Source organism: Melanostigma gelatinosum (genome assembly GCF_949748355.1).
Source record: "Melanostigma gelatinosum genome assembly, chromosome: 16".
Lineage (NCBI taxonomy): Eukaryota > Metazoa > Chordata > Actinopteri > Perciformes > Zoarcidae > Melanostigma > Melanostigma gelatinosum.
In genome coordinates this window covers 1,854,241-1,881,959 of record NC_136649.1, presented here as the reverse complement: position 1 = coordinate 1,881,959, position 27,719 = coordinate 1,854,241, and the positions used below count along the sequence as shown (strand labels likewise).

The 27,719-nt window shown below is 48.0% G+C and overlaps 1 protein-coding gene across 1 annotated transcript in view; it reads left to right on the top strand.

Moving 5' to 3' along the window:
- gabrr2a (gamma-aminobutyric acid type A receptor subunit rho2a) overlaps window positions 1-27,719 on the top strand; it is a gene marked incomplete at its 3' end in the record, with an annotated part of 119,171 nt that overhangs the window by 45,737 nt on the left and 45,715 nt on the right. The window contains exon 3 of the mRNA XM_079287266.1: window positions 9,197-9,264. Within this exon, the coding sequence (XP_079143392.1) occupies window positions 9,197-9,264 (68 nt within the window). The remainder of the gene's footprint in view (window positions 1-9,196; window positions 9,265-27,719) is intronic.

Genomic DNA, 27,719 nt, shown 5'->3' with positions numbered 1-27,719 from the left:
ACAGATACTAGAACCCAAAAGCACAACTCGGAGACAAGATACAAGTTCAGTTCTTTTACAAGAGTTCAGGCAGGGTCAAAACCGGGAGGTCAGTCAAACAGGCGAACAAATCCAATAAGGGGCAGGCAAAACTCCAAGGTCACAAACAGGTAGACAGGGTCGGAACAGGCAGATCATGAACAATATAAAGGTACGCTGGAGAACTTGGCAATAACACACAAGACAATCTGGCAGGGAACAAGTGCAGGTGAGGGGACCTAAATATAGTGAGGGCTAATGAGGGGATGCAGGTGAGATGGGTGTGGAGGACCAGGTGAGGGGAATGAGAGATGATCGGGTGTGAATGGTAGGATCTGAAATGACAGGAGAGTTCATAAAACGAGCAGACAGGATGAAAATAAACTAATGTGAAGGGGAATTCGTGACAGTGTCTTTTCAAAATAAACTTCTAAGGTAGGTTTAGTTCGTTTTGGGGTTTACTTGTGCAACAAAACTACTTGGTTAGGTTTAAGAAAAGATTGTGGTTGGGTTAAAATAAGCATGTTTATTACGGAAATGTTAAGGAAGCTAAAATAAGTGAATGTTGACTTGGTTTCACATGGGACATGAACATTGGTTGACTGGGTGAATGTCCTGTGTTTGTTTGACCCATCCATCCTCAACTCCCAAGCGCTCTAAGCAGACTCTTTATACTACATCAGTTTCTCTGACGTGGATGGTAGTTGAAAGCCCAGTGCTTGTTATACATATGATGTATGATGCACAGATGTTAAAGGGTGCACCAGAAAGACCAGCAAGTACTGTTTTATACTCTGCTATGCTGGTCACTCTTTATCACTCTGAAATTGATTGACAGGTCTTTTAATAACTAAAGTTATTGTTGTTCTCTGCTACTGCATATGGTTTCTTTACACCATCAACGTTTGTGAATGTGTAGAAAAGGGCACTTTACTTTACTTTATCTTATATTTTCTGTAAATTTAATTTGTTTCTACTTTGCACTGTTGATTGTTGTTTGTTGTTAAATGTCACGCACCTCCCGTCATGTCAAATACCTTGTATGTTCAACATACAATGGCAATAAACGGTCAGTAATAATCAGTTCTGATTCTGATTCTGATATTTGCCTTCTCTGGCAAAATACAACACGTCTCATGACTTATTTTATTTTACCAGTCGGTGGCGGTAATGCGGCAATTCGCCACTACACCTCATAGTAGAAGAAGCTTTTGCGTGCCTGTGTTGTTGTGCTTATGAGCGCCAGCGCTAAGTATCCCGTTGTGAGGAGCGGAGGACCGAGGCTATCGTTACCTGCTGTCAGGACCGAGTCATCAGAGTAGTGTAAAAAAGTATTTCAATCAGCTCATCTATAGTTATCGTAGATAACGGACGTATAGGGTACCCAACCCTAATTATGACCAGTTAAAAACACTCAAATGCTTCAGTTATACGTCAAACTCAAGTGCGTAAAAACATCACTCCCATTTGTCCAAAACAATTATTGATTGGCACAACAATTGGACACTGTGTAGGATTTGGTGGCATCCAAGCATGTCGGAGGACTACAGTGAAACTACGGTCTGCCGAGAGTGTTTGGTTTGTCTGTTCTGGGCTACTGTGAAGAGGACCCGCTCCCTGTGTAGATATGAAGGACTCATTCCAAGCAAACGAAAACACAACGATTATTGGTGTCAGATGATTAAACACTATTGGCAACATAGTTAGGAACATTATTTTCCATTTCTGCTAATAGTTCCCTTAAATGCTACACACTGTTCCTTTAAGACTGTGTTAAATGTTGCTGACACACATTCAGTGAGGGTGGGCTGTTTTTTACTGCCATGGCTGTGCTGGGTCTAATAAACCAATGCTAAGTGGCTGTCCGCATTCATGACCATCGAGCAAACACTTTTTACACCCATGCAGTGCTACAGCCAAACAGTTTTGATAACTCCCTCGTTTGATTGGCTCTATTAAAAACCACAGAGATGGAGGAGACAGAAATACATCAGCTGTGTTTGTGAGAACAGCCGCTGAAGAAGGCAATCAGGCATCAGTTTACATTCATGTTGAAACATCAACAAGTTGGAAACATTGAAACCCCTAATCAATAACACTGAAACACTGCTTCTGTGCCAAGTCAAAGAACACAATTAAAAAATCTGGCAGTTTATTTCCTTTTGCAGTTTCTATTGCAAGGGAAACATGTAATTTATAGTAATTGTCTAAGAATTTCACATACAAACAATAAACCAAAAAAATCATTCTGAAATTAAATTTTCCAATCCCGTGGACATCATGTATATGGAAAACAGGAAATAACATATACACTTAACCTTTATCGCGATTAAAAAATTTGAATCGTTGCCCAGCACTAATATATATATACAACCCAAAGAAAGGTTTAGGCTTAACCCTAACCCCCAAAAAATGTAATCTATTTCAGTTTATAAAATCTAGTTAATTTAATTTGTAACCACTTAACAAGTGTGTGCATATTAACACATATTTAATGAACTTGGAGTAACTAACTGTTCATTTGTTATTTAAAGTTGCTCCTTCCATGTAAATACCATTACATTGTTGGTAACACATAACAAACAACTCAACTTGATCAACCCACTGGCAACTCCTGCAGTAATTATAAAAAGATGACATGTGCTTTTCCAGTTCAGGAGTGTTGTTTTCCTCATTATGGTTAAGGTGACAAAGATATGTGTGTGCATGGTTTTGGGCTATTGAGTGTGGAGAGGTCACCGAGCATGGACAGCATTTGCAAGAAAGGGACACAAGGAAGCGAGCGAAGTCCTCTCAGGACTTCCAAAAATGGACTGGGAACACAGCCAGGTGCTGTTAAAATCTAAAGGCCCCTTCAGATTCTGCAGTCCTGTCATCATTCAGTCAGCTTGTAGTGAGGTGTCAGTGGTGCAAGAAAGCTTCAGATTCACTGGCTGCTGCTGTCTCTGCTGTCATGTTCATTGGATACATGTCGGAATACAGTTTCAGGCTCTGGACATCTGAGTCACTGACGGATCTACATCACTTCACAGCACTCTCAGCAATGCAGAGCGATTGAAAGCAATTCATGAGATCTGGCATGAAAAGATAAGATCGAACTTTATTTATCCCAAGAGAGATTGTTGTGCAGCAGTTGCAGTACAAAGAAGGGTGCAAATATAGAGTTGATTGCAACAAGAATGAAAGTGTTTGTGTTACAAAAGGGTTGGCTCACACAACTGATATAAAAATAAACTTTATTTAAAGTTCCTCCTGTGGTATGTCTATTTACAGATATGTTCGGTTTTATTTGTTTAGGATTTTGAGATATCTTTAATTAATTCTGCCTTCGCAATAAAAGTGAATGGAATTTATTTTGTGCCACTCACAGCATTTCAAAAACTTTTTTTTTTTTTCCAGTGTCTGTGTATCTGTTAGTCTTGATAAATCCACTGATTGTCCTCAGTTTTTATTATTTCAGCTCCGTCCAACTGTAAACTGGTTGGTTTGGCACTCACAGCAAAAAGCAGTCTTTTGAAGTTCTCATTTGCTGTATCTTTATTGGTTTTCGAATGCAGAGCAGGAAACAAGCACAGAGGGTTTAGCTAATGCCTCCCTCAGTGTGCAGGCTCAGTGACTGGGAACCTCTTTTAAAACAGATGTAGAAGAAGCCATTGCAGCCTGCAGGTTGGGTGATTCATAATCATAACAAAATGACTCTCTGATCACAGTCATTGACGCAATCAACTTGTACCGACTAACACAGTAAAATCCCATCTGGTTAATACTGAAATCTGAACTAATATCAACTCGATGCAGACTGTAATTGGTGTAACATGACCAATTGGTAATCAAACTAAATTCAGCCTGGCAGCGCTGTCTGCTTTCATTTGCTTCTCTGGGTACATTTTCTCAGGGCTGTTTCTTGACATTCTGGTGTGCAAGGCCATTGGATTGACCTTTTCATTGCCAAATGACTTCATGTTTTAGAATCCAAATTCAACTCAACTTCTGGTGTTGGTCATATAACCAACGGCACTTGTTGCTCAGTAGTTCCTGTTGTGCTAATGCTGGGATGTTTGGACAGGATTTAGACTGACTCTGTCTTGAGGACTTGTTAGTTGTTAGTTTGTATTGACTGGCCTGGTTCTCTGTCCCTGTCTCCAGCTGTCTCACTTGCTCAAGGCGATGTGCTCTCCTCTACCCCCCCCCCCCCAGACCTGCCGTTCTCTACCTGTCCACCAGATGCCCTTACAAGAACCCACCAGTCCCAGTCACCTGACTCTCATTCACCCGCTCACCTGCCAGTCTCTTTTCGCCAGTCAGTGGTCGTTTTGTCAATGTTGCCTCATACAGTTGCTTTCTTAGCCCTCTGAACCTGTACCCCGTTAGCAGAACCTTGACCTGATCTGCAACCTGAACCCTAAAATCTGCAGCTGCCAGATCGCTTTGGATGAGGTTCCTGTTTGGGCTGCCTTTCTGGTGTGGACCCTTGCCTGAGGGCATCTGGTGGACAGGTTTAGAATGGCAATGAACGGGTCTGGGGAAGTGGGAATGTGACTGGAGTTAAGGTTTTTCAACCAAGAACAGCACTTTAAAGGAGTGGTTCACCTGCAATATATCACAGAAATAGCTTTTAAAACTCAAAGCAGCTCTGCTCACATTGCTGTCACGGATGCTTGCTGTCATTTATTGAAACTATTGGCTGCAGTGCAAGTGAGTGTCTTTTTGCATTCGTAATTTCATGTGCAAATATCTGGATTTCTTGCCAACAACTAGGCTATATTGATGACAAATGCCGTGAATAGCCCAATCAAGGCTGTAGATTGGCAACTTTACTTTCACTTTATTTTCAGGTTGTAGATTATAACTTTATGATATCTTCTGTTTAACTGATTCATTACTCGCGATGAAGGGGCGCATGGCACAAATGCAGTATGTGCCCAGTATGAGGTTTATGAGTCTTATGATGATTTTGATCATACAATATGATGTTTGCATGGACCGTAACCACCTAGTTATTTATGCCCATGTGTGATTCTTACACAGCGGTGAAATGAACCAAAAGGTCACAGAGTTAGTGGAAGCTAGCAGTTGTAATCAAATCGATATGACAGAGCGTGCGGTGGGTAAATTTGGAAATGTAATGTCCACAGACTCCTGAAGGTCCCCTTTTAGTTTTTAGATTATGTAGAATGTGACCTTTGTTGGGTGATGAAGAGCCTCTGTTCTTTTTCACTGAAAGTTACTGATCTAAGAGGATAAACATGCAATATGACAGCACTTCAGACCTCAAGTGTTGCCATGCATATGAATTGAAATTCTTCACCTGTTAATTTGAAACATTTGAAATGTCTCTGAACATTCTTAACAATATTGATAATGGCAACATTTACTGTACAGTATGCAGGGTCTATAGTATATCAAATATGTTGTGACTTGTATCCTTGAGCTGCTAAAGACTGCTTAGATCAGGGGTCTCAAACTCAAGGCCCGTGGGCCGAATCCGGCCCGCCACGTCATTTTATGTGGCCCGTCAATCCGCCAGCAAAAAAATAAAATAAAATAAAATAGATTTAATTAAAAGTTACACTTGATAATGAAAATATCCCCACAGTCGAAATTATGAGATAGGAAGTTGAAGTTATGAGATAGAAAGTCAAAATTATGATAGAAAGTCAAAATTATCAGAATCAGCTTACGCATACATGGAATTTGTCTCCGGTTTCCACTCCGCTCTCAATGTACAAAAACAAATTTACAATAAACAAGAAAATATATGTATAAAGAATAAAAAAGGGCAGCAAAAAAAAAAATAGAACGGATGTAGGTATAAACATTTAACAGCTATATACAATATAAGTATAAATATATATCCGAGAGAAAAAGTGTATATATATTAGTGCTGGGCAACGATTAAAATATTTAATCGCGATTAATCGCATTATTATGGCAAAGTTCAATAATGAATTATAAAGTAGTGTATTGCGTACTTTTATTTTAAAAGTACTGCTATATGAACAAAAGGGCAATAACATTTGGTTCATGAGATGCAGGCAGCATGTTTCATACTTAATGTGAATATAATTCATACTTTGTTGGCATCTTATTCTGAAAACCGGATGTTCGTCTGAAGAAACCGGATGTTGTCTCACGTTAATGTTTCCGCTAACTTTCAAAGTCCTTCACTCGCTCCCGATCTGTGCCGTTTAAATGCGTTTACGGTGATTTTCAGCATATAGGTGCACTAACATGTAAGTGTCTGATGAGTTGACCACGGAGATCTGAGTGTCTGCTGACTTTACCGCAGCGATGTCCAGTAGTCTCCAGGGAGAGCAGCGGAAGTCGCCTTTTCTCTACGGCAAACCTGAAGGGACATCATATCTCGAATACAAAACGATAAGCATGAGACAGTCTGTTACAATAATGACACACACACACACACATACACAACTGACAATATGATGTTTGCTGGCTTTTATCCCACTGTTCTTGTCATCATCTTGTTATGTATATGTATTGTCTCTTGTCTTTCAATTAAAAGAAACAATTATAAATTTAAAAACTGCGTTAACGCGCGATAAAATAATTGTCGGCGTTAATTAATGAATGCGTTAATGCGAAATTAACGCGTTAACTTGCCCAGCACTAGTGTGTATATATATATATATATACATGTGAACATAAACCTATAGACAATGGCATGAATTGTAAGTGGTGGTAATAGTGCAAAGAGAGGTAGTAGTGCAGTATAACTTATTTATTGTTCATCACAGGAACAGTGGAAAGAAGCTGTTCCTGTGTCTGGTGGTCTTGGCGTACAGAGCCCTGTAGCGCCTACCAGAGGGGAGGAGTCACGGGAGATTGTAGATCCCAGAAACCTGAAGGTTTCTGCTGTTGAGTATGGTGAGGGGGGGGGGGGGGGGGCAGTGTTAGGGGGCTCCTCCTGAAGTCCACTGTCATCTCCACAGCTTTGAGCCTGTTCAGCTCCAGGTTGTTCTGATCACACCAGAGGACCAGCTGTTCAACCTCCCATCTGTACGCAGACTCGTCACCGTCCCTGATGAGGCCGATGACCGTTGTGTCGTCTGAGAACTTCAGGAGTTTAACAGACGGGTCCTCTGAGGTGCAGTCGTTGGTGTAGAGGGAAAAGAGCAGTGGGGAGAGCACACATCCCTGGGGGGCGCCAGTGCTGATAGTCCGGGTGCTGGATGTGATTTTACCCAGCCTCACCTGCTGCGTCCTGTCAGTCAGGAGGTTTGTGATCCACTGAGGTCTGGGAACCAGAAGGTCAACGGTTCGATCCCCGACTGGGACGTGTTAAGTGTTGAAGTGTACCTGAGCAATACACTGAACCCCCCGGCTCCCCGGGGGCTGATCAATGGCAGCCCACTGCTCCCTATATACAGGGATGGGTCAAATGCAGAAGTCAAATTTCGTGTATGTGTAAAAATGTATTTGACAATAAAATCCTAATTTCCTTTAACTTCCTGAAAAAACACAGCTCTGAATTGTTGATTTGGACTTTTTTCCTGGGAATGCTTTCAACGAACCAGCTGAATAAGGTTGAGCTGTTGAGCGATCTTTCATTGTTTCTTTAGAAGAAAGAACATTATTTTTGTGTAGTTTGTATCTCAGATCAGACACACTGCTAGAAAACTCCACATGAATATAGCGCCTTAATATTGAGTTGAACATTGGTTGATCGGGTCACTGTGAGAACAGATGACCTTTCTGCCTGATGTGACAAGAAGTGCTACAGACTTGATGGCATTGTCCCATTAGGTGGAGGATAATCCCGAGTGCAGAGATCCGTCCCCAGCCCCTCATCTGCAGAGCTTTGATGACTGTAATCTTACATTTAGAGTCTCTGCTAATCTCTTTGGATTACAGACTGTATAGATAAGTGATGTTAAGTGGTTCAAATCGCCTGCAAATCTTCCCTCCACTTATGCGCAATGTATGAAGTGTGTATATGCTGACTGGTGATATGTGAGAGGGTCATACATAATGCTGTTATCCGTATGTTAAGGTCAGAGGTCATGGCAGCGATAGTAAAGGGATATGAAACGTTTACTAGAATCCAGTTAAAGCAGTATGAACACGTGTATGAACAGATCCATGACATAGATGTACCAGCAGCACCGTAATATATCATTCTTTTAAAAAGCTGAGAGCTGTTGGTTTTAAGAATAAGGCATGGGAACAGTTAATGCCTGGATTTCCTCTTTTCCATTAAAATAACTCTTGAACAGATTTTCGATCTGTTTTTGGGTCTTGTTCCACTTCCTGTGGATTTACGTAAAGTGTTGTGATCCCTGCTATATACACTACTTAAATCAGACAGCTGCCAATTTCTGAATTCCACATGAGTTGAAGCACACTGGGAAAATGGGCCAAATGTCACCATCAGTTCACATAGAATGAAATAAAATTGGTGTCACCAATGCTTTAAAAAAAATGTTAAATCCTATTGGCTGTATTTGGGTCCCCAAAACTCACATTAATACTTCTCAGCAAGAAATTCACTTATATATAGACCCCACCCCCCAAAAAGACAAGAGTAAGTATGTCTAAACTGATTATAAGTATAAGCTGTGTAACTGTTAAGGATACAGGTGGAAATGAATAATGGACACATCACTTTGATGGTCCCTATCTTACTTCAGAATTCAGCTAATCGCAAACTTTTCAAGATGCCAGGCATAAAATAATAATAATCTGATAAAAAGTTACGAATCTCACAGAATGACATTTTTAAGATGTATTTTGTTTTGTTTTAGTCCTATTTGTTAACTTTTTTTTGCAAATCCGTGTGCTGTGAAAAAGGATGATCATTTTGATGTGGTGCATGAGTTTCTAAATCCTATGCCTATGCTTTTTAACCAAGGATTGTAGTTTGCTAACCTACAAGTTACATAGTTAGTTTTTTGTTTGTTTGGTCCTTTGGCACTTTGTGTTTTCCCGACTTGATTGCTTTTAGCCTCTTCATTTTAGAAGAAAGGTCAGGAGATGCTCAAAATAGAAAGTGCTGCAGTCGAGTTATGGCTGAAGGAAACTCTGTGTCTGAAACACTGAGCTCTGAACTGAGCGGCAGCCAACTTGAAAAATGCAATAGTTGTCTCATAAAGCATCTGGGCAGCACCGCCTGCAGTTTGTGTTCACATTTATTTGCTCATGATATACTTTTGTTTGGCAGGGCCTGCCATCCCTGTTGGAGTGGACGTTCAGGTGGAGAGCTTGGACAGCATCTCTGAGGTTGATATGGTAAGAAAACCTGCATCTATCCACACCTCAATATCATGTGACAGATAATTAAAGGTGATGCATGCCACAGTGTGAGATAAAGATAAGAAGGAACGTGATTTACTTCTACATACTGGGGAAAAAATAGAGAAACTATAGTAGTGGTAGTGTGATGACATGGCGGAGAAAAGTAAAATATGTTTTGTTTTTCTCTTTTAGAATATTAGAATGATAATAATAAAACAAATATGAATATAGTTAGCACATATCAAAACAAGAGTTACAACGTGCTTTTAGAAAGCAATACAACAATTCACCAAAGAAGATAAATCAAGTAAGCATTAAAAAAGCAGAATAAGCAAAGGAGACTAATGAAATATCAAAACATCAATGAATCAGCAACAATGATTTCAAAAATCTCTTCCTACAACAAACATCTGTGAAATACATGCAGTAGAGTACATCATCAAGTGTATGCATATTCATACACACATATACATATGTTAGCTTTTTACACTTCAAATCTATTTTCATAATTTCTACGTAACATACCTACAGTGACTGTGCAGGGCTCTGACTTCTGCCAAAAGGTGACCTACACTAAAAAGTTCTGTGCCTGAACACATCCTGCGTGGACCCACACGGAGGACTGAAGCTCACAATGTGCTACTTTTGCTACACATGCTGTGGAGACCTCACGTTAAACCCAGCCATGGGAACAGCCTGCAGGTTATTGTCCGAGGAGCTCTGCGTGCAGGTCCATAAGGAGAGAGGAAGTTATCTGAGGGCTATGACGTGCTTATGAGTTATATCTCAAAAACTGGTGTAAAGAAATGAAAGGGCGATTAATAAGTTATTTTTTCTCATATTTTGCTGCTGCGTTCTGTAGAATTTGCAGTTTATGCCTGATTAAAGACATTCACAGTGAGGAACCATAAGTGTGTATGATTTGACATTGTATTTAGTCCAAGTGCAAAATGTAATGAATCCTGGCAATATTCCTTCAGATGCAGGCCAAAGATTAGATGACCTTGCTAATATGCGATTGAAGTTGATGCTGTAAAGCAGGGATTCCCAAAGTGGGGAGCTGCCTCTAGGGGGTGCGCGAGATGAAAAGTGTAATGGCGGTCTGATGGTGTAATAATATTAAATATAAAAAAAAAATGTAATTTTAATTTAAAAACTGTCAGGTGGGACATCTGAAGCTATCAGTCGTAAAAGAGGAGAGGGACAGAGAGAGAGAGAGAGAGGAATCGGAGGCGAGGGGAACGGAGAGGTGCGTTGGGGAGAGACCGGGAGAAGAAATCGAGCCAGAGTCAGAGGAAGATGAGACGGAGGAGACCGAAAAGGAGGAAGGGATAGCACAGACAAATCGGGAGCACATCGGCCCATCGCGGAGTCAAGGTGAAAAAAGAGGAAACGAGAGTGAGCATCAGACTGGGAAAAAAAGAGGAAATATGATGAAAAGTGTCTGTGTCTGGGCTTCACTTGGATTGGCAACGCAGATTCTCCAAAGCCACAGTGCGTGGAGTGCAGTGAGGTTCTGGCTAACAGTCTGAAGCTCTTATTTACGTCGCCACCTGAACACCAAGCATGCCAGTGCAAGTCAAAAGCCCCTTACATTGTTTATATCGAAATTGGAGGAGTTACAAAACAGCCAAAAACAACTGGAGTCTCATTCATGTGTTGGGTCTATAAATGACGCACTACGGGCTTCATATCTGGTTACAGAAGAGCGAGAAAGGGGCTACCGCACACAATCGCCGAAGACGTGAGCTTGCCAGCTGCCAGAGAGATGGTGGAATGTATGATTGGGGAGAAAGAAGCAAACAAGTTGGACATGATCCCGGTGTCCAACAACACTGTGTCGCGCCGCATCGATGCTTTGTCCGAAGACATCCTGGCTACATTAGTCACTCATTAATTGTAAATTAAATGTGATAATCTGCCTCTGAGCCTGTGCGTGTGTGCTCGCATCCGTATTGCTCTTTAAAAGTGACGCCTTGTGTCACTGAAAGTTATTGAAACTTTGTTGCAGTGTTTCAGGGCGTTTTCACACCTTCAGTTCGTTTGCTTTGTTCTGATTCAGGGTTGATACAATGTTGCAGTTGCTCCTTTGTTCGGTTTGTGTTCACACTGCAAGATTTAACAGCGGACTAAATCTTGTAAACAAATGCCACGCGCGCGCAAACTGTTCTCTCATTGGTCCGATTATTATGCGGCTATAAAGGCTTAAAAGGCTCTGTTGCTTCTTTTTTTTTATTAAGGGGGGGGGGGGGGTGCGCGAACCCAGTCGGGATGTAGACTGGGTTGCGCGGCCTAAAAAGTTTGGGAACCGCTGCTGTAAAGGATCTGTGTGTGCAGGTGGTCAATAATACGATTCATTTGGTTATAAGTCAGTGTAAAACAACTTGTTCAATCATCATACAATATTCATACAGAAACAGGCATCTATGCAGTTTCTTCCAGTACAACAAAGGGTAAAATAATCTGGATATATTTCAGTTCACTCCATTGTCTACCTTGAAGTGACTTCAACTCCATGTAACTAATGGACATGGTCCTCTGTAGTCCATCCATCCATCAATGGCTTATCCGGCGTCGGGTCGCGGTGGCAGCAGGCTGACCCAGACTTCCCTCTCCCCACCAACATTTTCCAGCTCATTCTGGGGGATCCTGAGGCGTTCCCAGGCCAGCTGGGAGATATAATCTCTCCAGCGTGTTCTGGGTCTTCCCCGGGGTCTCTTCCCAGTTGGACGTGCCTGGAAAACCTCCAGTGGGAGGTGTTCAGGAGGCATCCTAATTAGATGCCCGAACCACCTCAGCTGACTCCTTTCGACGCGAAGGAGTAGCGGCTCAACTCCAAGTTCCCTCCTGATGTCCGAGCTCCTTACCCTATCTCTAAGGCATGACCCAGAGTTCGTGACCATAGGTGAGGGTTGGAACGTAGACCTACCGGTAAATTGAGAGCTTCGCCTTCCGGCTCAGCTCCCTCTTCACCAAGACGGTCCGGTGCAGCGCCTGCTTTACTGCTGCTGCCGCACCGATTCGCCTGTCGATCTCCCACTCCATCTTACCCTCACTCATGAACAAGACCCCGAGATACTTGAACTCCTTCGCTTGCAGTAGGCACTCCGTCCCCACCTGGAGGGAGCAATCCACCGGTTTCCGGCAGATCACCATGGCCTCAGATTTGGAGGTGCTAACTCTCATCCCCGACGCTTCACACTCGGCTGCAAACCGCCCCAGTGAATGCTGGAGGTCACGATCCGAGGAGGCTAACAGGACCACATCATCTGCAAACAGCAGAGAGGCGATTCCGAGACCCCCAAACGTTTTCCACCCCCCGGCTGCGCTTAGATATCCTGTCCATGAAGGTCACAAACAAGGCCGGTGACAAAGGGCAGCCCTGGTGGAAGCAAACACCCACCTGGAATGTGTCTGACTTATTGCCGAGGATGCGAACACAGCTCCTACTGCAGTCGTACAGAGACCAGATAGCCCGTTGCAACGGGTCCGGCACCCCATACTCCCGCAGCACCCCCCACAAAAAACCCTGAGGGACACAGTCGAAAGCCTTCTCCAAGTCCACAAAGCACATGTAGACTGGTTGGTAGTGATGTTACGAGATGTGCCGACGCTTCGAAGCGTGTGTCGAGTAATGGAGGGGGCCTTTCCTCGAAGCGCGTATCGAGGCTTGCTTCATTTAGGGGAGGAGCCAAAAATGATGACGTCCGAAGCCTCGCTGCCCGGCTGTACCACGTGACTGCTTCGGGAAGTGGTACAGATTTTGCCTCTGGAGTACTGGGAGAGGCAAAACTTCCTGTATCAAAATTTATATAGACTTGCTCTTGCGTTTTTGTGCACGCCAGCATCTTCTGTACCCTGTGAAAGGGTGTTTTCAAAGGCCGGAGAGGTTGTGTCAAAAAAAAGGAATCATTTAAAACCAAAAACTGTTGAGAAACTGTTATTTCTGAATAAAAATTAATAAAATGTCCCCTGTCCTGTACATCACTGTCCAAGTTACACAAGCATATTCAGTCCCCTCTTCCTAGTTCCACAAGCACTTTCACTGTCCTCTGCCTGCTTAAGCCCATGCCATTTTCCTAAAGTGACATAATAACATTATTACACAACCTGCCATATCATGATACTACCATTTTGGGAAAATGTACACACACACAATACATTAAAAATATATTTTATTATGCACATATGTGATAATTTATGTACAGAAATGATTTGGTCATACATTTTTGTAATTCAGTCATTCCCAACAGCCATAACAGACACAAAAATTCAATGCATCACATTATGTGGTTCAGATACAGCTGCCTGTGATTATACACTTGGCCAGTAGGTGGTATCGTGTGCACATGAAGCTTCGAGAAATGAACCCTTTCTCGATCCAATTGGCTGAAGTGGTTCGATGCCTCATGAGGCTTCATCTCACCATCACAACTGGTTGGGAAAACTCCCAGGACCCCTCCAGTAGTCTTGTGAGGGTAAAGAGCTGGTCCACTGTTCCACGGCCGGGACGGAATCCGAGGTTCGACAAACGGTCGGAGCCTCCTTTCCAGCACCCTGGCATAAGCCTTCCCCGGGAGGCTGAGTTTAAACGTTAACCGGCGCGTCTTATTCAGCTGTTACGGCACTTGTTCGGCGGTGCAGGAAACACACAGACTAATGCATTGCAAATCACATCACGTGATGCAGCTCAGCCAATCAAATATGGGTATTCTGACAAGTTTCCTGATTCGAGCGAGGTTTACACACACCGTGACACACAGGGCTGAGACGAGGAAATAGAAAGAAGAGCAGGGAAATTGCGCTAATTGAAGAAGTTATCTCACATGACGTTCTCCAAAAAGAGAAAAGTTTTCAGAGAGAATATAATTCATAAGCAAGAATGAACAGAATCATGTATGTTAATTATACCCACAGGCAGTTAAATCCTCTACCCCTGTCAAGCGCTTGTCCCTGCAGGTGGCTGATCATGATTTTCAGACCCCCGCCCTCTGTAAACTATCAATGGATGAATCCAAAAAAATAAAAGTCATGGAGGAAAATAGAGAGTTTAACTCTGCGTGGACGTATTCATTTGCTTTCACTGCCAACGATGCTGGCTTACCTGCTTCCAGAACAAGCACACAGCATGTGCTGAAAAGTGTCACGCTGGAGATGAGCGACAAAGAGCGATTTCTCAGCTGCTGCAGCAAACACTACTCTTCATAAGGGTTTGATATTGATATATCAGGTAGAATTGCAAAGAAATGTCAAGAATTGTCTTTATTCTTGTTCTATATTTTCATAAATACAACAAACTATAGTTTTTGTACATATAATGTAACTATATATACAACTTTATAAGCTGTGATATCAAATAGCTTTTGCGGCTCCAGACAAATTTTATTTGGTGGACAATAGAGCAAAATGGCTCTTTGTATAGAAAAGGTTGCCGACCCCTGGTTTAAACAAACTCTTGCCAGGTTAGTACGGTTCGTTTGGGCTGGTGTGGAAGCTGGCAATCAAATCCTGATGTGGACCAAAAAACTGAACTGAGACCGCTTGAAGAGGAGGGTCTCAGTCCACCGTCCAAGTGGACTCTGGTGCTTTTTGTTTGTGGTGTGAAAGCAAACAAACTAACAGCAAGATGTTATGATCGCAGACATGTAATTTTAGCTGAATTTCAAAAGCTAAACTACTAATAAATCCATCTGCTGAATGTGAAATCTGTTCATGAAGCAATTTTATAATTGGTCCGAGACCATGTTTATCATTTGGTAACTAATGTATGCACACCAGCGGGAGTATTTTCCCTGATTCACAGGTCAAAAGCTGTTAAAACGAAAGTTACGAATGTAACTACGGTTCTATGAATCCTGGATGACCGCCAGAGGCAGTGCTTCACACTGGATATCTTCCGTCTCGCGCATGCGCAGGTCGAATATTTATATCAACAAAGTCACGTGTGACCTCGGATGACCCCCGTCGTCTATAAGTTCCGGTGTCATCCTGAGCTCAGTCCTATGGAATCTTCTCGCGAGTTCACGGGATTCCGAGTGACCAAGAACTCTGGCGGTCATCCAGGATTCATAGAACCGTAGTTACATTCGTAACTTTCGTTCTATTTCATCCTTACTGACCGCCAGAGGCAGTGCTTCACACTGGATGACTTATACCAAAAGAGTCATGAGGAAGCATAGTAACTACCTCTTATAGCTCCGGCAGAGAAAATTGGCCAAAGAACCCTCCCCAGTGGGTGAGGGTTGGCAACGTTAACTCTGTAGTGTTTGGTGAATGTGCTCGGTGATGCCCATGAGGCCGCCGCACATATATCCCCCACAGGCACACCACTCAGGCTTCCCTCGGTGTGTGGAGACACTCTTGGTAGTGACCCTTCACCCCGGATGGCCGAGCGCAGCCGCTCCACTATCCGGTGGCAGTGGAGCTTTAAAAAGGAGCACAGCCCTTCTTAGGCTCACCATAACTGACTATGCAGGCGGTGGCTTCCACATAAGCTCTGAGGGCCCACACTGGGCACAGCAGCCTTGACCTCTCCTCTCCCGATGGGGGAGGGGGGAGGGGGGGGTCAACTTTGCCAGCTGGATAGGCCGGTTTATATGGGAACGTATCCACCCCCTTGGGAGAAACACTGCATTAGGCCAGAAAGTGACACCCAAGCCATCTGAGTTCCACCTCAAACATGATTCTCCCACTGATAGGGCATGCAGCTCGCCCCCACATTGAGCTGAATTGACGGCAAGGAGAAAACCGTCTTGCCGATAGCCATCTCGGCTCCACCTGTGCCAGGGGTTCAAAAGGAGACAAGCATAAGGTGTCCAGTACCAAGGGTAGGTCCCATGAAGGGGAGACCGGCCCTTATCCAGGAGGGACTGTAGAAACTCAGTACAGCAGGCACGGGGCGCTGTACTGGGACCTTGTTCTGAGCCGCACACCAGTCGGAGAACAGCTTCCACCTGTTTCTTGTACTGCCGGCAGGTAGACCGCGCACTGGCATTCAGAATAGTCAGTCAGACTGGTTCTATGCAGCCACTCAGCATCCGGTCGGGCCCTCCCGTGACCCATAGTTGAAGGCGGCAGGGATTAGAATGCCAAATCCGACCCTCTAGTTGCGACAGGAGATCCCTCCTGTCGGGGAAGAACTCTTGACAAGCTTATAGCAAAATCAGAGGGAATGGTGGAAAGGCATAAAGAAGATCCTCTGGCCACGTGTGAGCCAGGGCATCTTAACCCAGAGGGCTGGTCCTCTCCGTCAGGGAGACCCAGTGGGTCGGCAGTGGGTCGACACGTCTGGATGCAGCCGCCACTCTCACGGTGGAGGCTTGTGACGGAACAGGAAAACTACAACCTGGTTCCGTTCTCCTGGTGCGTACATTGCCCACAGGCTGGTCAGGCGAGGGGCCTCCCAAGTCAGAAGGCCACGGTGATCCCCGTAGCAACTTCTGCAGATCTGGTGCCCCATTGATAGTTCATGGGAAATCACAGCAGAGGTGCTGTCCACCGGACAAGCACATGCTTTCCCTTCAAACATGGAAGGAAGTGCTCGAGCGCTAGCTCTAGAACCTGGACCTGCGGTCTTTCAGCAGACAACTGCCCCCAGGCTGTCCTGTTCTGTCACACTGCACCCCGCCTTGAGAGGCAGGTATCTGTTGTGACAATCTCCTGGTGGAATGGAACAGAGCCCCTGGGGCTCGGTTCCTGGGACACTGTTCGCCAGATATGCACTCCCTCCATGGGGATAGTGAATAGGCACTGTTTCGATAATATTATTGCCCTGTATCTGTGCCACTTGGCATCCAAGTGAAGGCTGTTCAGCCATCCGCAAACCCAAGGGAACGACAGTTGAGGCAGCTGTCAGTTTACCCAATAGTCGGAGAAAAGGATGTAGGGCAACCATCTGCCCCCTCGGAAGAGGGAGAGGTTGTGGGGGCTGTTGGCCACATGCTGGGGCGACAGACAGGCCCTCATAGGGCCACACTAATGAAGGTTATGCTCTGAGAAGGGCTCAGGTAGCTCCTCTCTATGTTCACCTTGAGGCCCACCGGGCCACATGAGAGAAGGCGAGCAGTGTCGTGTGGCGCCTGAAGCCGGGATGGCGCCTAGGTCAGCCAGTCGTCTAAGTACGGCAGTATGTTCACGCCCTGCGATTGCAGGGGGAAAGGACAGCAGTAACACACTGTGAACACCCATGGGGAGATGGGAGAGTCCGAATGGAAGCACCCAGGACTGAAAGTTGTGGTGATGCACCATGGGAACAGGCGTCGATAGACGTGAACCACTCTCCCTTGGAAATCCGCTGATGGGAGAAGAACCCCGACAGCCGGCCTGGAGACATCTCCTGGCACCCCTGCCGGGGGGACGGGGACGTAAGTAGGGTTGTATGGGTAGCGGTCCGGCCTCTCAGCAGGACGCCGAGGCCTGTTGCGGCTACTAGGGTAAGCTGGAGGCTGAGAAAACCGCCTTGTGGGGCCAAAGTGGGACCCCTAGGTCTAGGGGTGCAGGCATGTCCCTGCAAAGACCAGAGAACTGCTGCCTGGTCTGGCTAGCTCTAACAGTCCGCTGAAGCGCCTGTATAGCAGCTGACTCGAACAGCTCATCAGGTTCCACTGTGACAGTACGGAGGGTCCTCCTACATGTCTCAGATAGGGGTGACTGCGCCAGCCAAACCTGGCGGCGAGTCTGAACCAGGGTGGACATCATACATCCACGCTCCCTCGATATGAGCGCAAACGCCTGCAATGAAGCATCACTGAGCGGAAGCGTCGAAGTAGCCCGCTGCAGAGAATCTGTGAGGGAAAGCATGAGGTGGGAGAGGGAGTTGTCGATACGGTGCACAGCGCTGCTGTGTCATAAGCCCTGGATAGCAGGTCATCTTTGACCCGACATTGGGTCGAGGGCACCTGGCATCGGGCCTCAGAGTCTCCTCAGGGGAAACTGATGGATGCAATAGTCGTCTAACTGGCTGGCATACGTGCAAGGCCAGATTTGCCACCTCCTGCATGGTCTGATTTAAGGCGGGAGAGAGCCCTGGTGTCTCCATCATGCACGCAACTCCCTCAGATATTCCTCGGAGGGAGCAACAGAAAAGGTGGTGAGGGCGGGAAGGCGCCAGAAGAAGGCACTCACAGGTGGATGTTCCAACTGCTGAGTATGCCAGGCGTGCAAGCGCCATACAAATGACCAGGGTAGGTTGGGCTGGATTCAGCTGCCCTGACAGGGGGAGGTAGACCTCACGCATCAGGTGTTCCACTTCGGCCAGCCTAGCAGACCTTACTGCTCAAGGCGTGATGCCGCAGGTCCTGCCTGGGTTCTCCGAGAGGCCCTGCCTCAGAAGCTCGAGGCTAGGGCAAGAGGTCAGGGCCGTCCTCCGGCTGAAGAAGAGCTATACAGGTCCTACAGCCGGGAGAGTTTAACATGGCTGCGATTCTGGTGGAACCACTGTCCCACTAGTCCCACTAGTTGATGTGGAATTCCAAATCAGTCTGAGCGGGAGCGCTCTGCTGAATGTTGAGAGAACAGGCAGGGGGCAGTCAGTCAGTCAGCGAGAGCACTCTGCTACTGTGGAAACAGACCCAAAGAAAACAGTCCTTACAGTGAGAGGGGAGCGAGGACACTCGCTTCACTAAGATAGTTGCTGCAGATATTGGTGTCCCACCAGTTAGCTTGAGCGAGAGCACTCTGCCACTGTGGAAACAGGTCAGGAAAACAGTCCTCATAGTGAGAGGGGAGCGAGGACACTCTTCACTCGGATAGTTGCTGCAGATATTAGTGCCCCACCAGTTAGCTAGAGCGAGAGCACTCTGCTACTGTGGAAACGGACAAAAAAGAACACAGTCCTTACAGTGAGAGGGGAGCGAGGACACTCTTCACTAAGACAGTTGCTGTAACACTGTGAAGGGCGGGCCGACAGCGTAATTCTACGCTCTCGTTAGCGCGCCACTCGATTAACTAGAGCGGAAGCGCTCTGCCAACCGTGGAACAAACAACTGTTATAGAAAACAATGTTAATCGATCTTACCGATTGCTGTCATCACGACTTAGGTGGCCCTTATCAGACTGGTGACGACCGATGATAGGGCCGTCCACCAGTCCGGGGCTCGATGTCCGAACGGCGAACACACCGTTCCCTCCGAAGAGGGACAGTTCGTCGCAGCCTTTGGAGGGCGAGAGAACCGCAACTCCGACCGGTGGTCACAATACTACAGCGACGAGCTCTTGATCGTCTTGATCGTAGACACATCCTTGTTTATGCTACCATGGTAGCTAACCTGCGTCGCGAGAAGATGAAAAAGGACTGAACTCAGGATGACACCGGAACTTATAGACGACGGGGGTCATCCGAGGTCACACGTGACTTTGTTGATATAAATATTCGACCTGCGCATGCGCGAGACGGAAGATATCCAGTGTTAAGCACTGCCTCTGGCGGTCAGTAAGGATGAAATAGAACTGCTATGCTTGTGTCCGTCTCTGTGTACTTACTCGGTTCATTAAGTCCATTAAGTGTGTGACAGTGATCCCACAGTAATAAGCCCGCATCATTTCTGTCTCATGCCGCCTCATGCATGTTAGGTCTTCATGAGCTCTTTGTAAAACTAAAATAACACAAATAAACACATGAGAATCAATAAAGTGCTGCATAGACTTCAGTCCGTCAGCAGAATTTGATTTCCCCACGTGGGCACAATCAGCCAGGCCGGTATCAACTCAGTGTGTCAGGCTTTCTGACCCCTACTTGCTAGTGTACATTTATTTGGTTTTGACAGATACTCCTTATAGGGGCTTGCAATGCAGATTATATTAAAGGTCCTATATTGTAGGAAGTGAGATTTACATGAAGCTTTAGCGTAAATTCAGTCAGGAAGACTCTTTACTCTTCTTTGCATTCATAGTCTCTCTCTCCCTGTGATTACTCTATCAGCTGATTGTGGGCGTTCACTTTAAATTAACCAACCAGATTCTGCATAGGTTGCTTAAGCCAATCACATCGCTACTGTCAAACTTTAAAAAATGTTCTCCTCTATGCTGCTGTCAGTTGTCATTTCAGCTCAAAGCAGATGCGACCCTCTTCCACCCCAGTTACCTCCAGTCAGCATCAAAGTCATGCTCCTCATCATCATCATCATCATCATCATCATCATCATCATCATCATCATCACCATCACCACCACTACCACCACCAGTGTGTGGACTCCAGGGGGATTCCGCTGTTGGGAACTAAAGGAGCGTGTTTGGGTTATCAGCATTTAAGAAACTGAATTCTTGACATCAATAGAATTATTAATGTATGTAACAATTATTAATGATTATTAATAACAACGGTGCACCACCCTGCGAACAGGGACCAATAACCAAACGATAAAACTAAGTCTCACAATTAGTAGTCACTCATAATGTCAACAGTCTGCATATGACTATACATTCAGTGACAGTGAAGGGTTAAATTCGAGCACAGGACTACTACATACAATTTCATTACACGCATATGTACAAGTAATCACAGACGACTGCTCCTTAAAGTATAACAGAGTTGATTCAATCAAAATAGTAAATGATCAAATCAATTAATATTGCAACCAATAAACGTTATCATACAATTTTATATGCCTAAACTAAAGAATGAATAAAATGGATGAGGATGTATGTATGTATGTGTGTGTGTGTGGGTGAGGATGTATGTATGCAAGTATGTGTGTGTGTATGAGTCTTAAGGACCTACAGCTAAGCTACCACCAGATGGCGGAGTCGAGTGACTCTGACAAAATGGCGGAGAGGTTGCTGTATGTAATCACGTGTGCCGATGCGTCGCGTGAGTTGGGACAATAGGCGGGGGTTCACCCACACTCAGCCGGAGCTCTATGTGGGTGCAAGTTACGGAGAACAAGAGAAATAAAAGGGAGGCAGAAATCGACCTGACTCAACTCTGTTGCGATGTTATAAGGAGCATGAGTCCGCTGGTTTTATCACGCATAAGTATACCGTTGTCGTCTTTGAACTACCGGCAGCTTATGCAGTGATAAGCCACGACTCTCAGCTCACTCACAGAGTCGAGTTAATGAAGAGAGAAATACCACACGAAGTGAAATAAAATTAATGAAAATAATCCCCAACAAAACAGATCTTTATCACTGCGGTGAGATGAGCGTAGTGTTTCTCATCACGTCTCTAAAGTAATAATACAGAAACTGCATCCACTCGCAGCGATTTATCTAAATGCAGACAGTTACAGCAGTTCAATACACAAACTGTCAGGATCCCTGTCTGACCCACTGTGTGGTTACCTCTGTTTCCCCTCCAATCTCCTCTCCTCATGTGTCTGTCATTCCCCTGTGTGTGTTTTGTTATGCCATGTGCTTGGTGTTTTCTCGGACCTGCCTCCAGACTCCTCCCACTGCTACCGCTCTGATGGATGCCAGCTGCGGACAATCTGGCTCGTTACCCGGCAGCATATAAGCCCTGGTCCTGCAGGCTTGGGGCGTCAGTCTGTATTGTCTTCTGCCTCGGTAGCGTCCGCCGTTTCGTGAGTAAACCCCATGGTATCTTCCTGTGCTAATCTCTCTCCTCTCTGCTACGGGTGGAAAGTACTGGGCGATCTACGAACTCTCCGGTGTCGAGCCACGGGACATCACACCGTCGATCTGTCAACTCTTCAGTGTCGAGCCACGGGACATCACACCGTCGAGCTACCAGCCCCCGGTGTCGAGCCACGGGACTCACACCAGCCACCCACCTGTCTACCAAATAAACCTGTTTCATTGGACTTTGTCTCCTGTGGTCTGCATTTGGGTCCTACCCGTGAACTCCCGTGACAGAACAGACTGACCATAAAATGGACGCAGCAACCACAGGAGCAGCTACGCTGGCCGGACATAGCACGCAGCTGGAGGCACACCAGCAGATGCTCATGGAGATGCGTCAAGCCCTGCAATCCATGGCAGGTGAGGTCTCTGAGGTTGGCCGCATCTTGCAGGGACTGGTTCGGACAGGCCAGCTTCAGCCGGCTCCAGCCCCGGACCCATCACCTGCACTCCCCTCTCCAGTCCTCGCCCCGCCGGTTCGGGAGTCCCCCGTGCCACCTCCGGAGCCCTATGACGGAACGCTGGGGAGATGCCGGGGCTTCCTGTTTCAATGCGGGCAGGTGTTTGACCGACAGCCCCAGATTTTCGCCTCAGACAGGTCCAGGGTTTCTTACGTGGTCGGCTTACTGCGGGGAAGGGCTTTGGACTGGGCCACGAACACACTGAGCATCGACCAGCCTAATCTTGTGGATTATGTCGACTTTGTGGAGGATCTGAGGAGGGTTTTCGACCACCCAGTGGACTCCGAGGATGCAGCTCAACGCCTCCTCCGCTTGCGACAGGGTCAAGCGAGTGTAGCGGAACACTCAGTGGACTTCCGCATTCTCGCCGCCGAGTCCGGGTGGGGAGAGACGGCGCTCAGGGGAGTGTTCCTTCACGGACTATCCGAAGCCATGAAGGATGAACTGGCAACCTGTAATAAGGCCGGTTCGTTGGAGGAGCTGATTAAGCTCTCGATCGGGCTGGATAATCGGATGCGGCAGAGGCGACGTGAGAGGAACTACAGGTCCCTAGGGGCAGCACCCGTGACATCGCCCTCTTCCAGCTTCCGCCTGCGTGCTCCGGCGTCAGCCTATCCGGAGGAGCGGAGAGGGCCTCAGGCTTGGGACTCGGTCCCCTTTTCCACGCCGGAGGAGGAGCCTATGCAGCTCGGGCGTGCCCACCTTTCGCCACGGGAGAAAGATAGGCGGATCAGAGCAGGCGAGTGCCTGTACTGTGGCCGCCTGGGACATTCCCTTTCCTCCTGTCCGGTTCGGTCAAACGGGGGCGCTCGCCAGTAAGGGTTGGGATACTGGTGAGCGGACCCGAGCCTTCTCGTGACTCCCTACCAAGACTGTTGTTGCCGGCATCTCTCTCGCTGCACTCTCGCTCTCTCTCTCTCTCGGCTCTGGTGGACTCTGGAGCAGAACAGAATTTCATGGACACGGAGTTTATCGCCAGAGTCCAGATTCCCTTGGAGAGACTAGAGCGGCCGCTAGTGGTCAATGCCCTAGACGGCAGCTTCCTAGCTCGAGTCACTCACCGGACCCAGCCGCTGCAGCTCATCCTGTCCGGTAATCACAGAGAGAGACTTCAGTTTTACGTTTTTCCTTCTCCGCAGAACCCCCTAGTTCTGGGCCACCCTTGGCTCACCACCCATAACCCTCGGATTGACTGGGCGGCAGGGAGGATTGCCGCATGGAGCCCCGACTGTCATGCTAACTGCCTAAGATCGGCGCAACCCCCTGGAGGACCTCCCCAGGACTATCACGAGCCTTTGCCAGATCTCGCCTCCGTGCCCACCGCCTACCATGACATCGGGGAAGTGTTTAGCAAGAGTCGGGCCCTCTCCTTACCACCTCACCGTCCCTACGACTGCGCTATTGACCTCCACCCGGGCGCTCCGCTCCCTTCCAGTCGGTTATATAACCTGTCTAGGCCGGAGAAGGCATCCATGGAGGAATACATCTCACAGTCGTTGAGGGCTGGAATCATCCGCCCGTCCTCATCACCACTCGGAGCTGGATTCTTCTTTGTCTCTAAGAAGGATAAGAGTCTCCGGCCCTGCATCGACTATCGGGGTCTGAACAGCATCACTACCCGGAACAAGTACCCTCTGCCACTGATTAATTCTGCGTTTGAACCCTTGTCTGGAGCCACAATCTTCACCAAGCTCGACCTTCGCAATGCATACCACCTGGTGCGGATCCGAGCAGGAGATGAGTGGAAGACGGGGTTCAACACCCCCCTCGGTCACTTCGAGTACTTGGTCATGCCGTTTGGACTATCCAATGCCCCAGCAGTTTTCCAGGCGTTGGTAAACGACGTACTCCGGGACTTCCTGAACCGTTTTGTGTTCGTGTACATCGATGATATCCTCATCTACTCTGCGGACCTTCTGGAGCATCAGCGCCACGTTCGGTTGGTCCTCCAGCGCCTACTGGAGAACAAACTGTTTGTGAAGGCGGAGAAATGTGAGTTCCATGTGACCTCAGTTCAGTTCCTGGGATTCATCATTGAGAGGGGTCAAGTAAGAACGGATCCAGAAAAGGTCAAGGCGGTAACTGAATGGCCGACTCCCTCCTCCCGGAAACAGCTCCAACAGTTTCTGGGGTTTGCCAACTTCTACCGCCGATTCATCAGGAACTACAGTAACCTCGCAGCCCCGCTCACTGGGCTCACCTCTTCCAAGACCATATTTGTATGGACACCGGAGGCCGGTCGGGCATTCAAGCTCCTCAAGGAACGGTTCTCCTCCGCCCCCATCCTGATTCAGCCCGACGACACCCGTCAGTTCGTTGTTGAGGTGGACGCCTCGGACACAGGGGTGGGGGCCATCCTGTCTCAACATTCGGACTCGGACTCGAAGTTGCGCCCTTGCGCCTACTATTCCCGCCGGTTGAACCCAGCAGAGAGGAACTACGATGTTGGAAACCGGGAACTGCTGGCAATTAAGCTGGCTCTCGAGGAGTGGAGACACTGGCTAGAGGGGGCTGTTCATCCGTTCGTGGTCTGGACAGACCATAGGAACCTAGAGTACATTCGGACGGCCAAGCGGTTAAACTCTCGCCAGGCTCGGTGGTCATTATTCTTCGGACGGTTTGACTTCACCATCTCCTACCGCCCAGGCCACAAGAATACCAAGCCTGATGCTCTCTCTCGCCAGTTCTCTCCCGAGGGTCGCTCCTCCAGTCCTGGGTCCATCCTCCCTACAACCTGTGTGGCAGCCGCTCTCACCTGGGAGATCGAATCAGTGGTGCAGGACGCTCTCCGAACCCAGCCAGATCCCGGAGGCGGGCCTCCCGGCCGCCTCTTTGTTCCCCTGTCCGCACGCTCCCAAGTGCTCCAGTGGGCGCACACCTCTCGGTTCTCCTGTCACCCTGGCGTCAGACGCACCATTGATCTGCTTCGGAGAACCTTTTGGTGGACATCGCTGGAGGCCGATACTAGAGCCTTTGTCCTCGCCTGCTCAACCTGTGCCCGCAATAAGGCGTCACACCGACCTCCCGCCGGCTTGCTGCAACCCCTCCCAGCGCCTCATCGTCCCTGGTCCCATATCGCCCTGGACTTCGTCACAGGCCTGCCACCCTCTCATGGAAACACGGTCATCGTTACGGTGGTTGACCGCTTCTCCAAGGCGGCTCACTTCCTCGCTCTGCCCAAGCTTCCCTCAGCTCAGGAGGCGGCGGATATCATGGTCAGCCAGGTGTTCCGTCTGCATGGGATCCCGGTGGACATTGTGTCGGACCGAGGCCCGCAGTTCATATCCCAGGTCTGGAGAGCCTTCGGCCGGGCCCTCGGCGCAACCATCAGTCTGTCCTCGGGGTTCCACCCCCAGTCCAACGGGCAGACGGAGAGGCTTAATCAGGAGCTCGAGGCCTCCCTCCGCTGCGTGGCAGCATCGAATCCCTCCAGCTGGAGTACTCACCTGCCTTGGGTGGAATATGCCCACAACTCCCATACGTCATCGGCTACGGGCCACACTCCATTCGAGGCCTCCCTGGGTTACCAGCCACCTCTGTTCCCCGCCCAGGAGGTGGAGATAGCTGTTCCCTCAGTGCAGCGCCACCTTCGTCGCTGTAGGAAGGTGTGGAGGGAGACCCGGGCCGCCCTTCTCCGCACGGCGGAACAGAATAAGCGTTTTGCGGATCGCCGCCGCATCCCTGCTCCACAGTACCAAGTCGGTCAAATGGTGTGGCTCTCCGCCAGGGACATCCCATTACGGACCGAATCCCGGAAGTTGTCTCCCCGGTTCATCGGTCCGTTTGAGGTCCAGGCAATTATCAACCCGTCCGCAGTTCGTCTGAAGCTTCCCTCATCCATGAGGATCCACCCGACGTTCCACGTGTCGCTGATCAAACCGGTGTCCACCTGTGCCCTGTGCCCTCCGGCCAGACCCCCACCACCCGCCCGACTCATCGACGGAGGTCCAGCGCATACGGTCAACAGACTGTTGGATGTTCGCCCTCGGGGTCGGGGTTTCCAATACCTCGTGGACTGGGAGGGTTACGGTCCTGAGGAACGCTCATGGGTGCCCCGGTCTAGGATCCTCGACCCCACTCTAGTTCGGGAGTTTCATCGACGGCACCCGGACAAGACTGGCAGACCGCCTGGAGGCTCCCGTTGAGGGGGGGGTACTGTCAGGATCCCTGTCTGACCCACTGTGTGGTTACCTCTGTTTCCCCTCCAATCTCCTCTCCTCATGTGTCTGTCATTCCCCTGTGTGTGTTTTGTTATGCCATGTGCTTGGTGTTTTCTCGGACCTGCCTCCAGACTCCTCCCACTGCTACCGCTCTGATGGATGCCAGCTGCGGACAATCTGGCTCGTTACCCGGCAGCATATAAGCCCTGGTCCTGCAGGCTTGGGGCGTCAGTCTGTATTGTCTTCTGCCTCGGTAGCGTCCGCCGTTTCGTGAGTAAACCCCATGGTATCTTCCTGTGCTAATCTCTCTCCTCTCTGCTACGGGTGGAAAGTACTGGGCGATCTACGAACTCTCCGGTGTCGAGCCACGGGACATCACACCGTCGATCTGTCAACTCTTCAGTGTCGAGCCACGGGACATCACACCGTCGAGCTACCAGCCCCCGGTGTCGAGCCACGGGACTCACACCAGCCACCCACCTGTCTACCAAATAAACCTGTTTCATTGGACTTTGTCTCCTGTGGTCTGCATTTGGGTCCTACCCGTGAACTCCCGTGACACAAACGGAGCTTCGGGTCCGCGATGGATTACGCAATACCTTGATATCATGCGACAGTAACTTCTCACAAACAAAATACGGGAATATCAACACATAAATGAATAACCTGAATTAACGTAGGTTATATTAAGCTAAGCTATGCCCAGACGCCATGAAACTCTTACTTTTAGATGCTTCGGAGCAAAGGGAAGAGTTTTCGAGGAAGAGTTGTTTCCTGGAGAAGAAAAAAAAGCGGAGGGATGCTTGCTGGTCGGCGCGGCGTTTGCCGGCGCGGGGTCGGTCCGTGGTGGCGCAGCTCTCTCTGGAGCAAGCGCAGGTCCGATCTGTTCTCGCTGCAGCGGGGACAGTTTAACTTCGGCTGAGACGGCGTGTCGGCGCGTCTTCCCGGTAATCGTCGGAGAAAGAGGGAGGCTTCGTCGTGCTCCTTCTGCCGGTTTGTGCACAAAAAGAAAAGCGGAGAGACGGATCGGGGAAGTGATCCGTTCTCGCGGGATGAGAGGGGGTGACTCAGGATGGAGCACTGTCTGTTTCGTCCAGCGAAATGGCATGTGCCCTGTCACGGTTTGAGGAGGTTTGAAGTCCTGCGGCTTCCTCGTGGCTGCGTCGGCAGCGTGATGCTTGGGGGGGGGGAGGCTGCTGGATCTTCTGTAGCCGGGACGGAGGTCCAGGGCGAAGAGGGCGATTTTAGCTGTG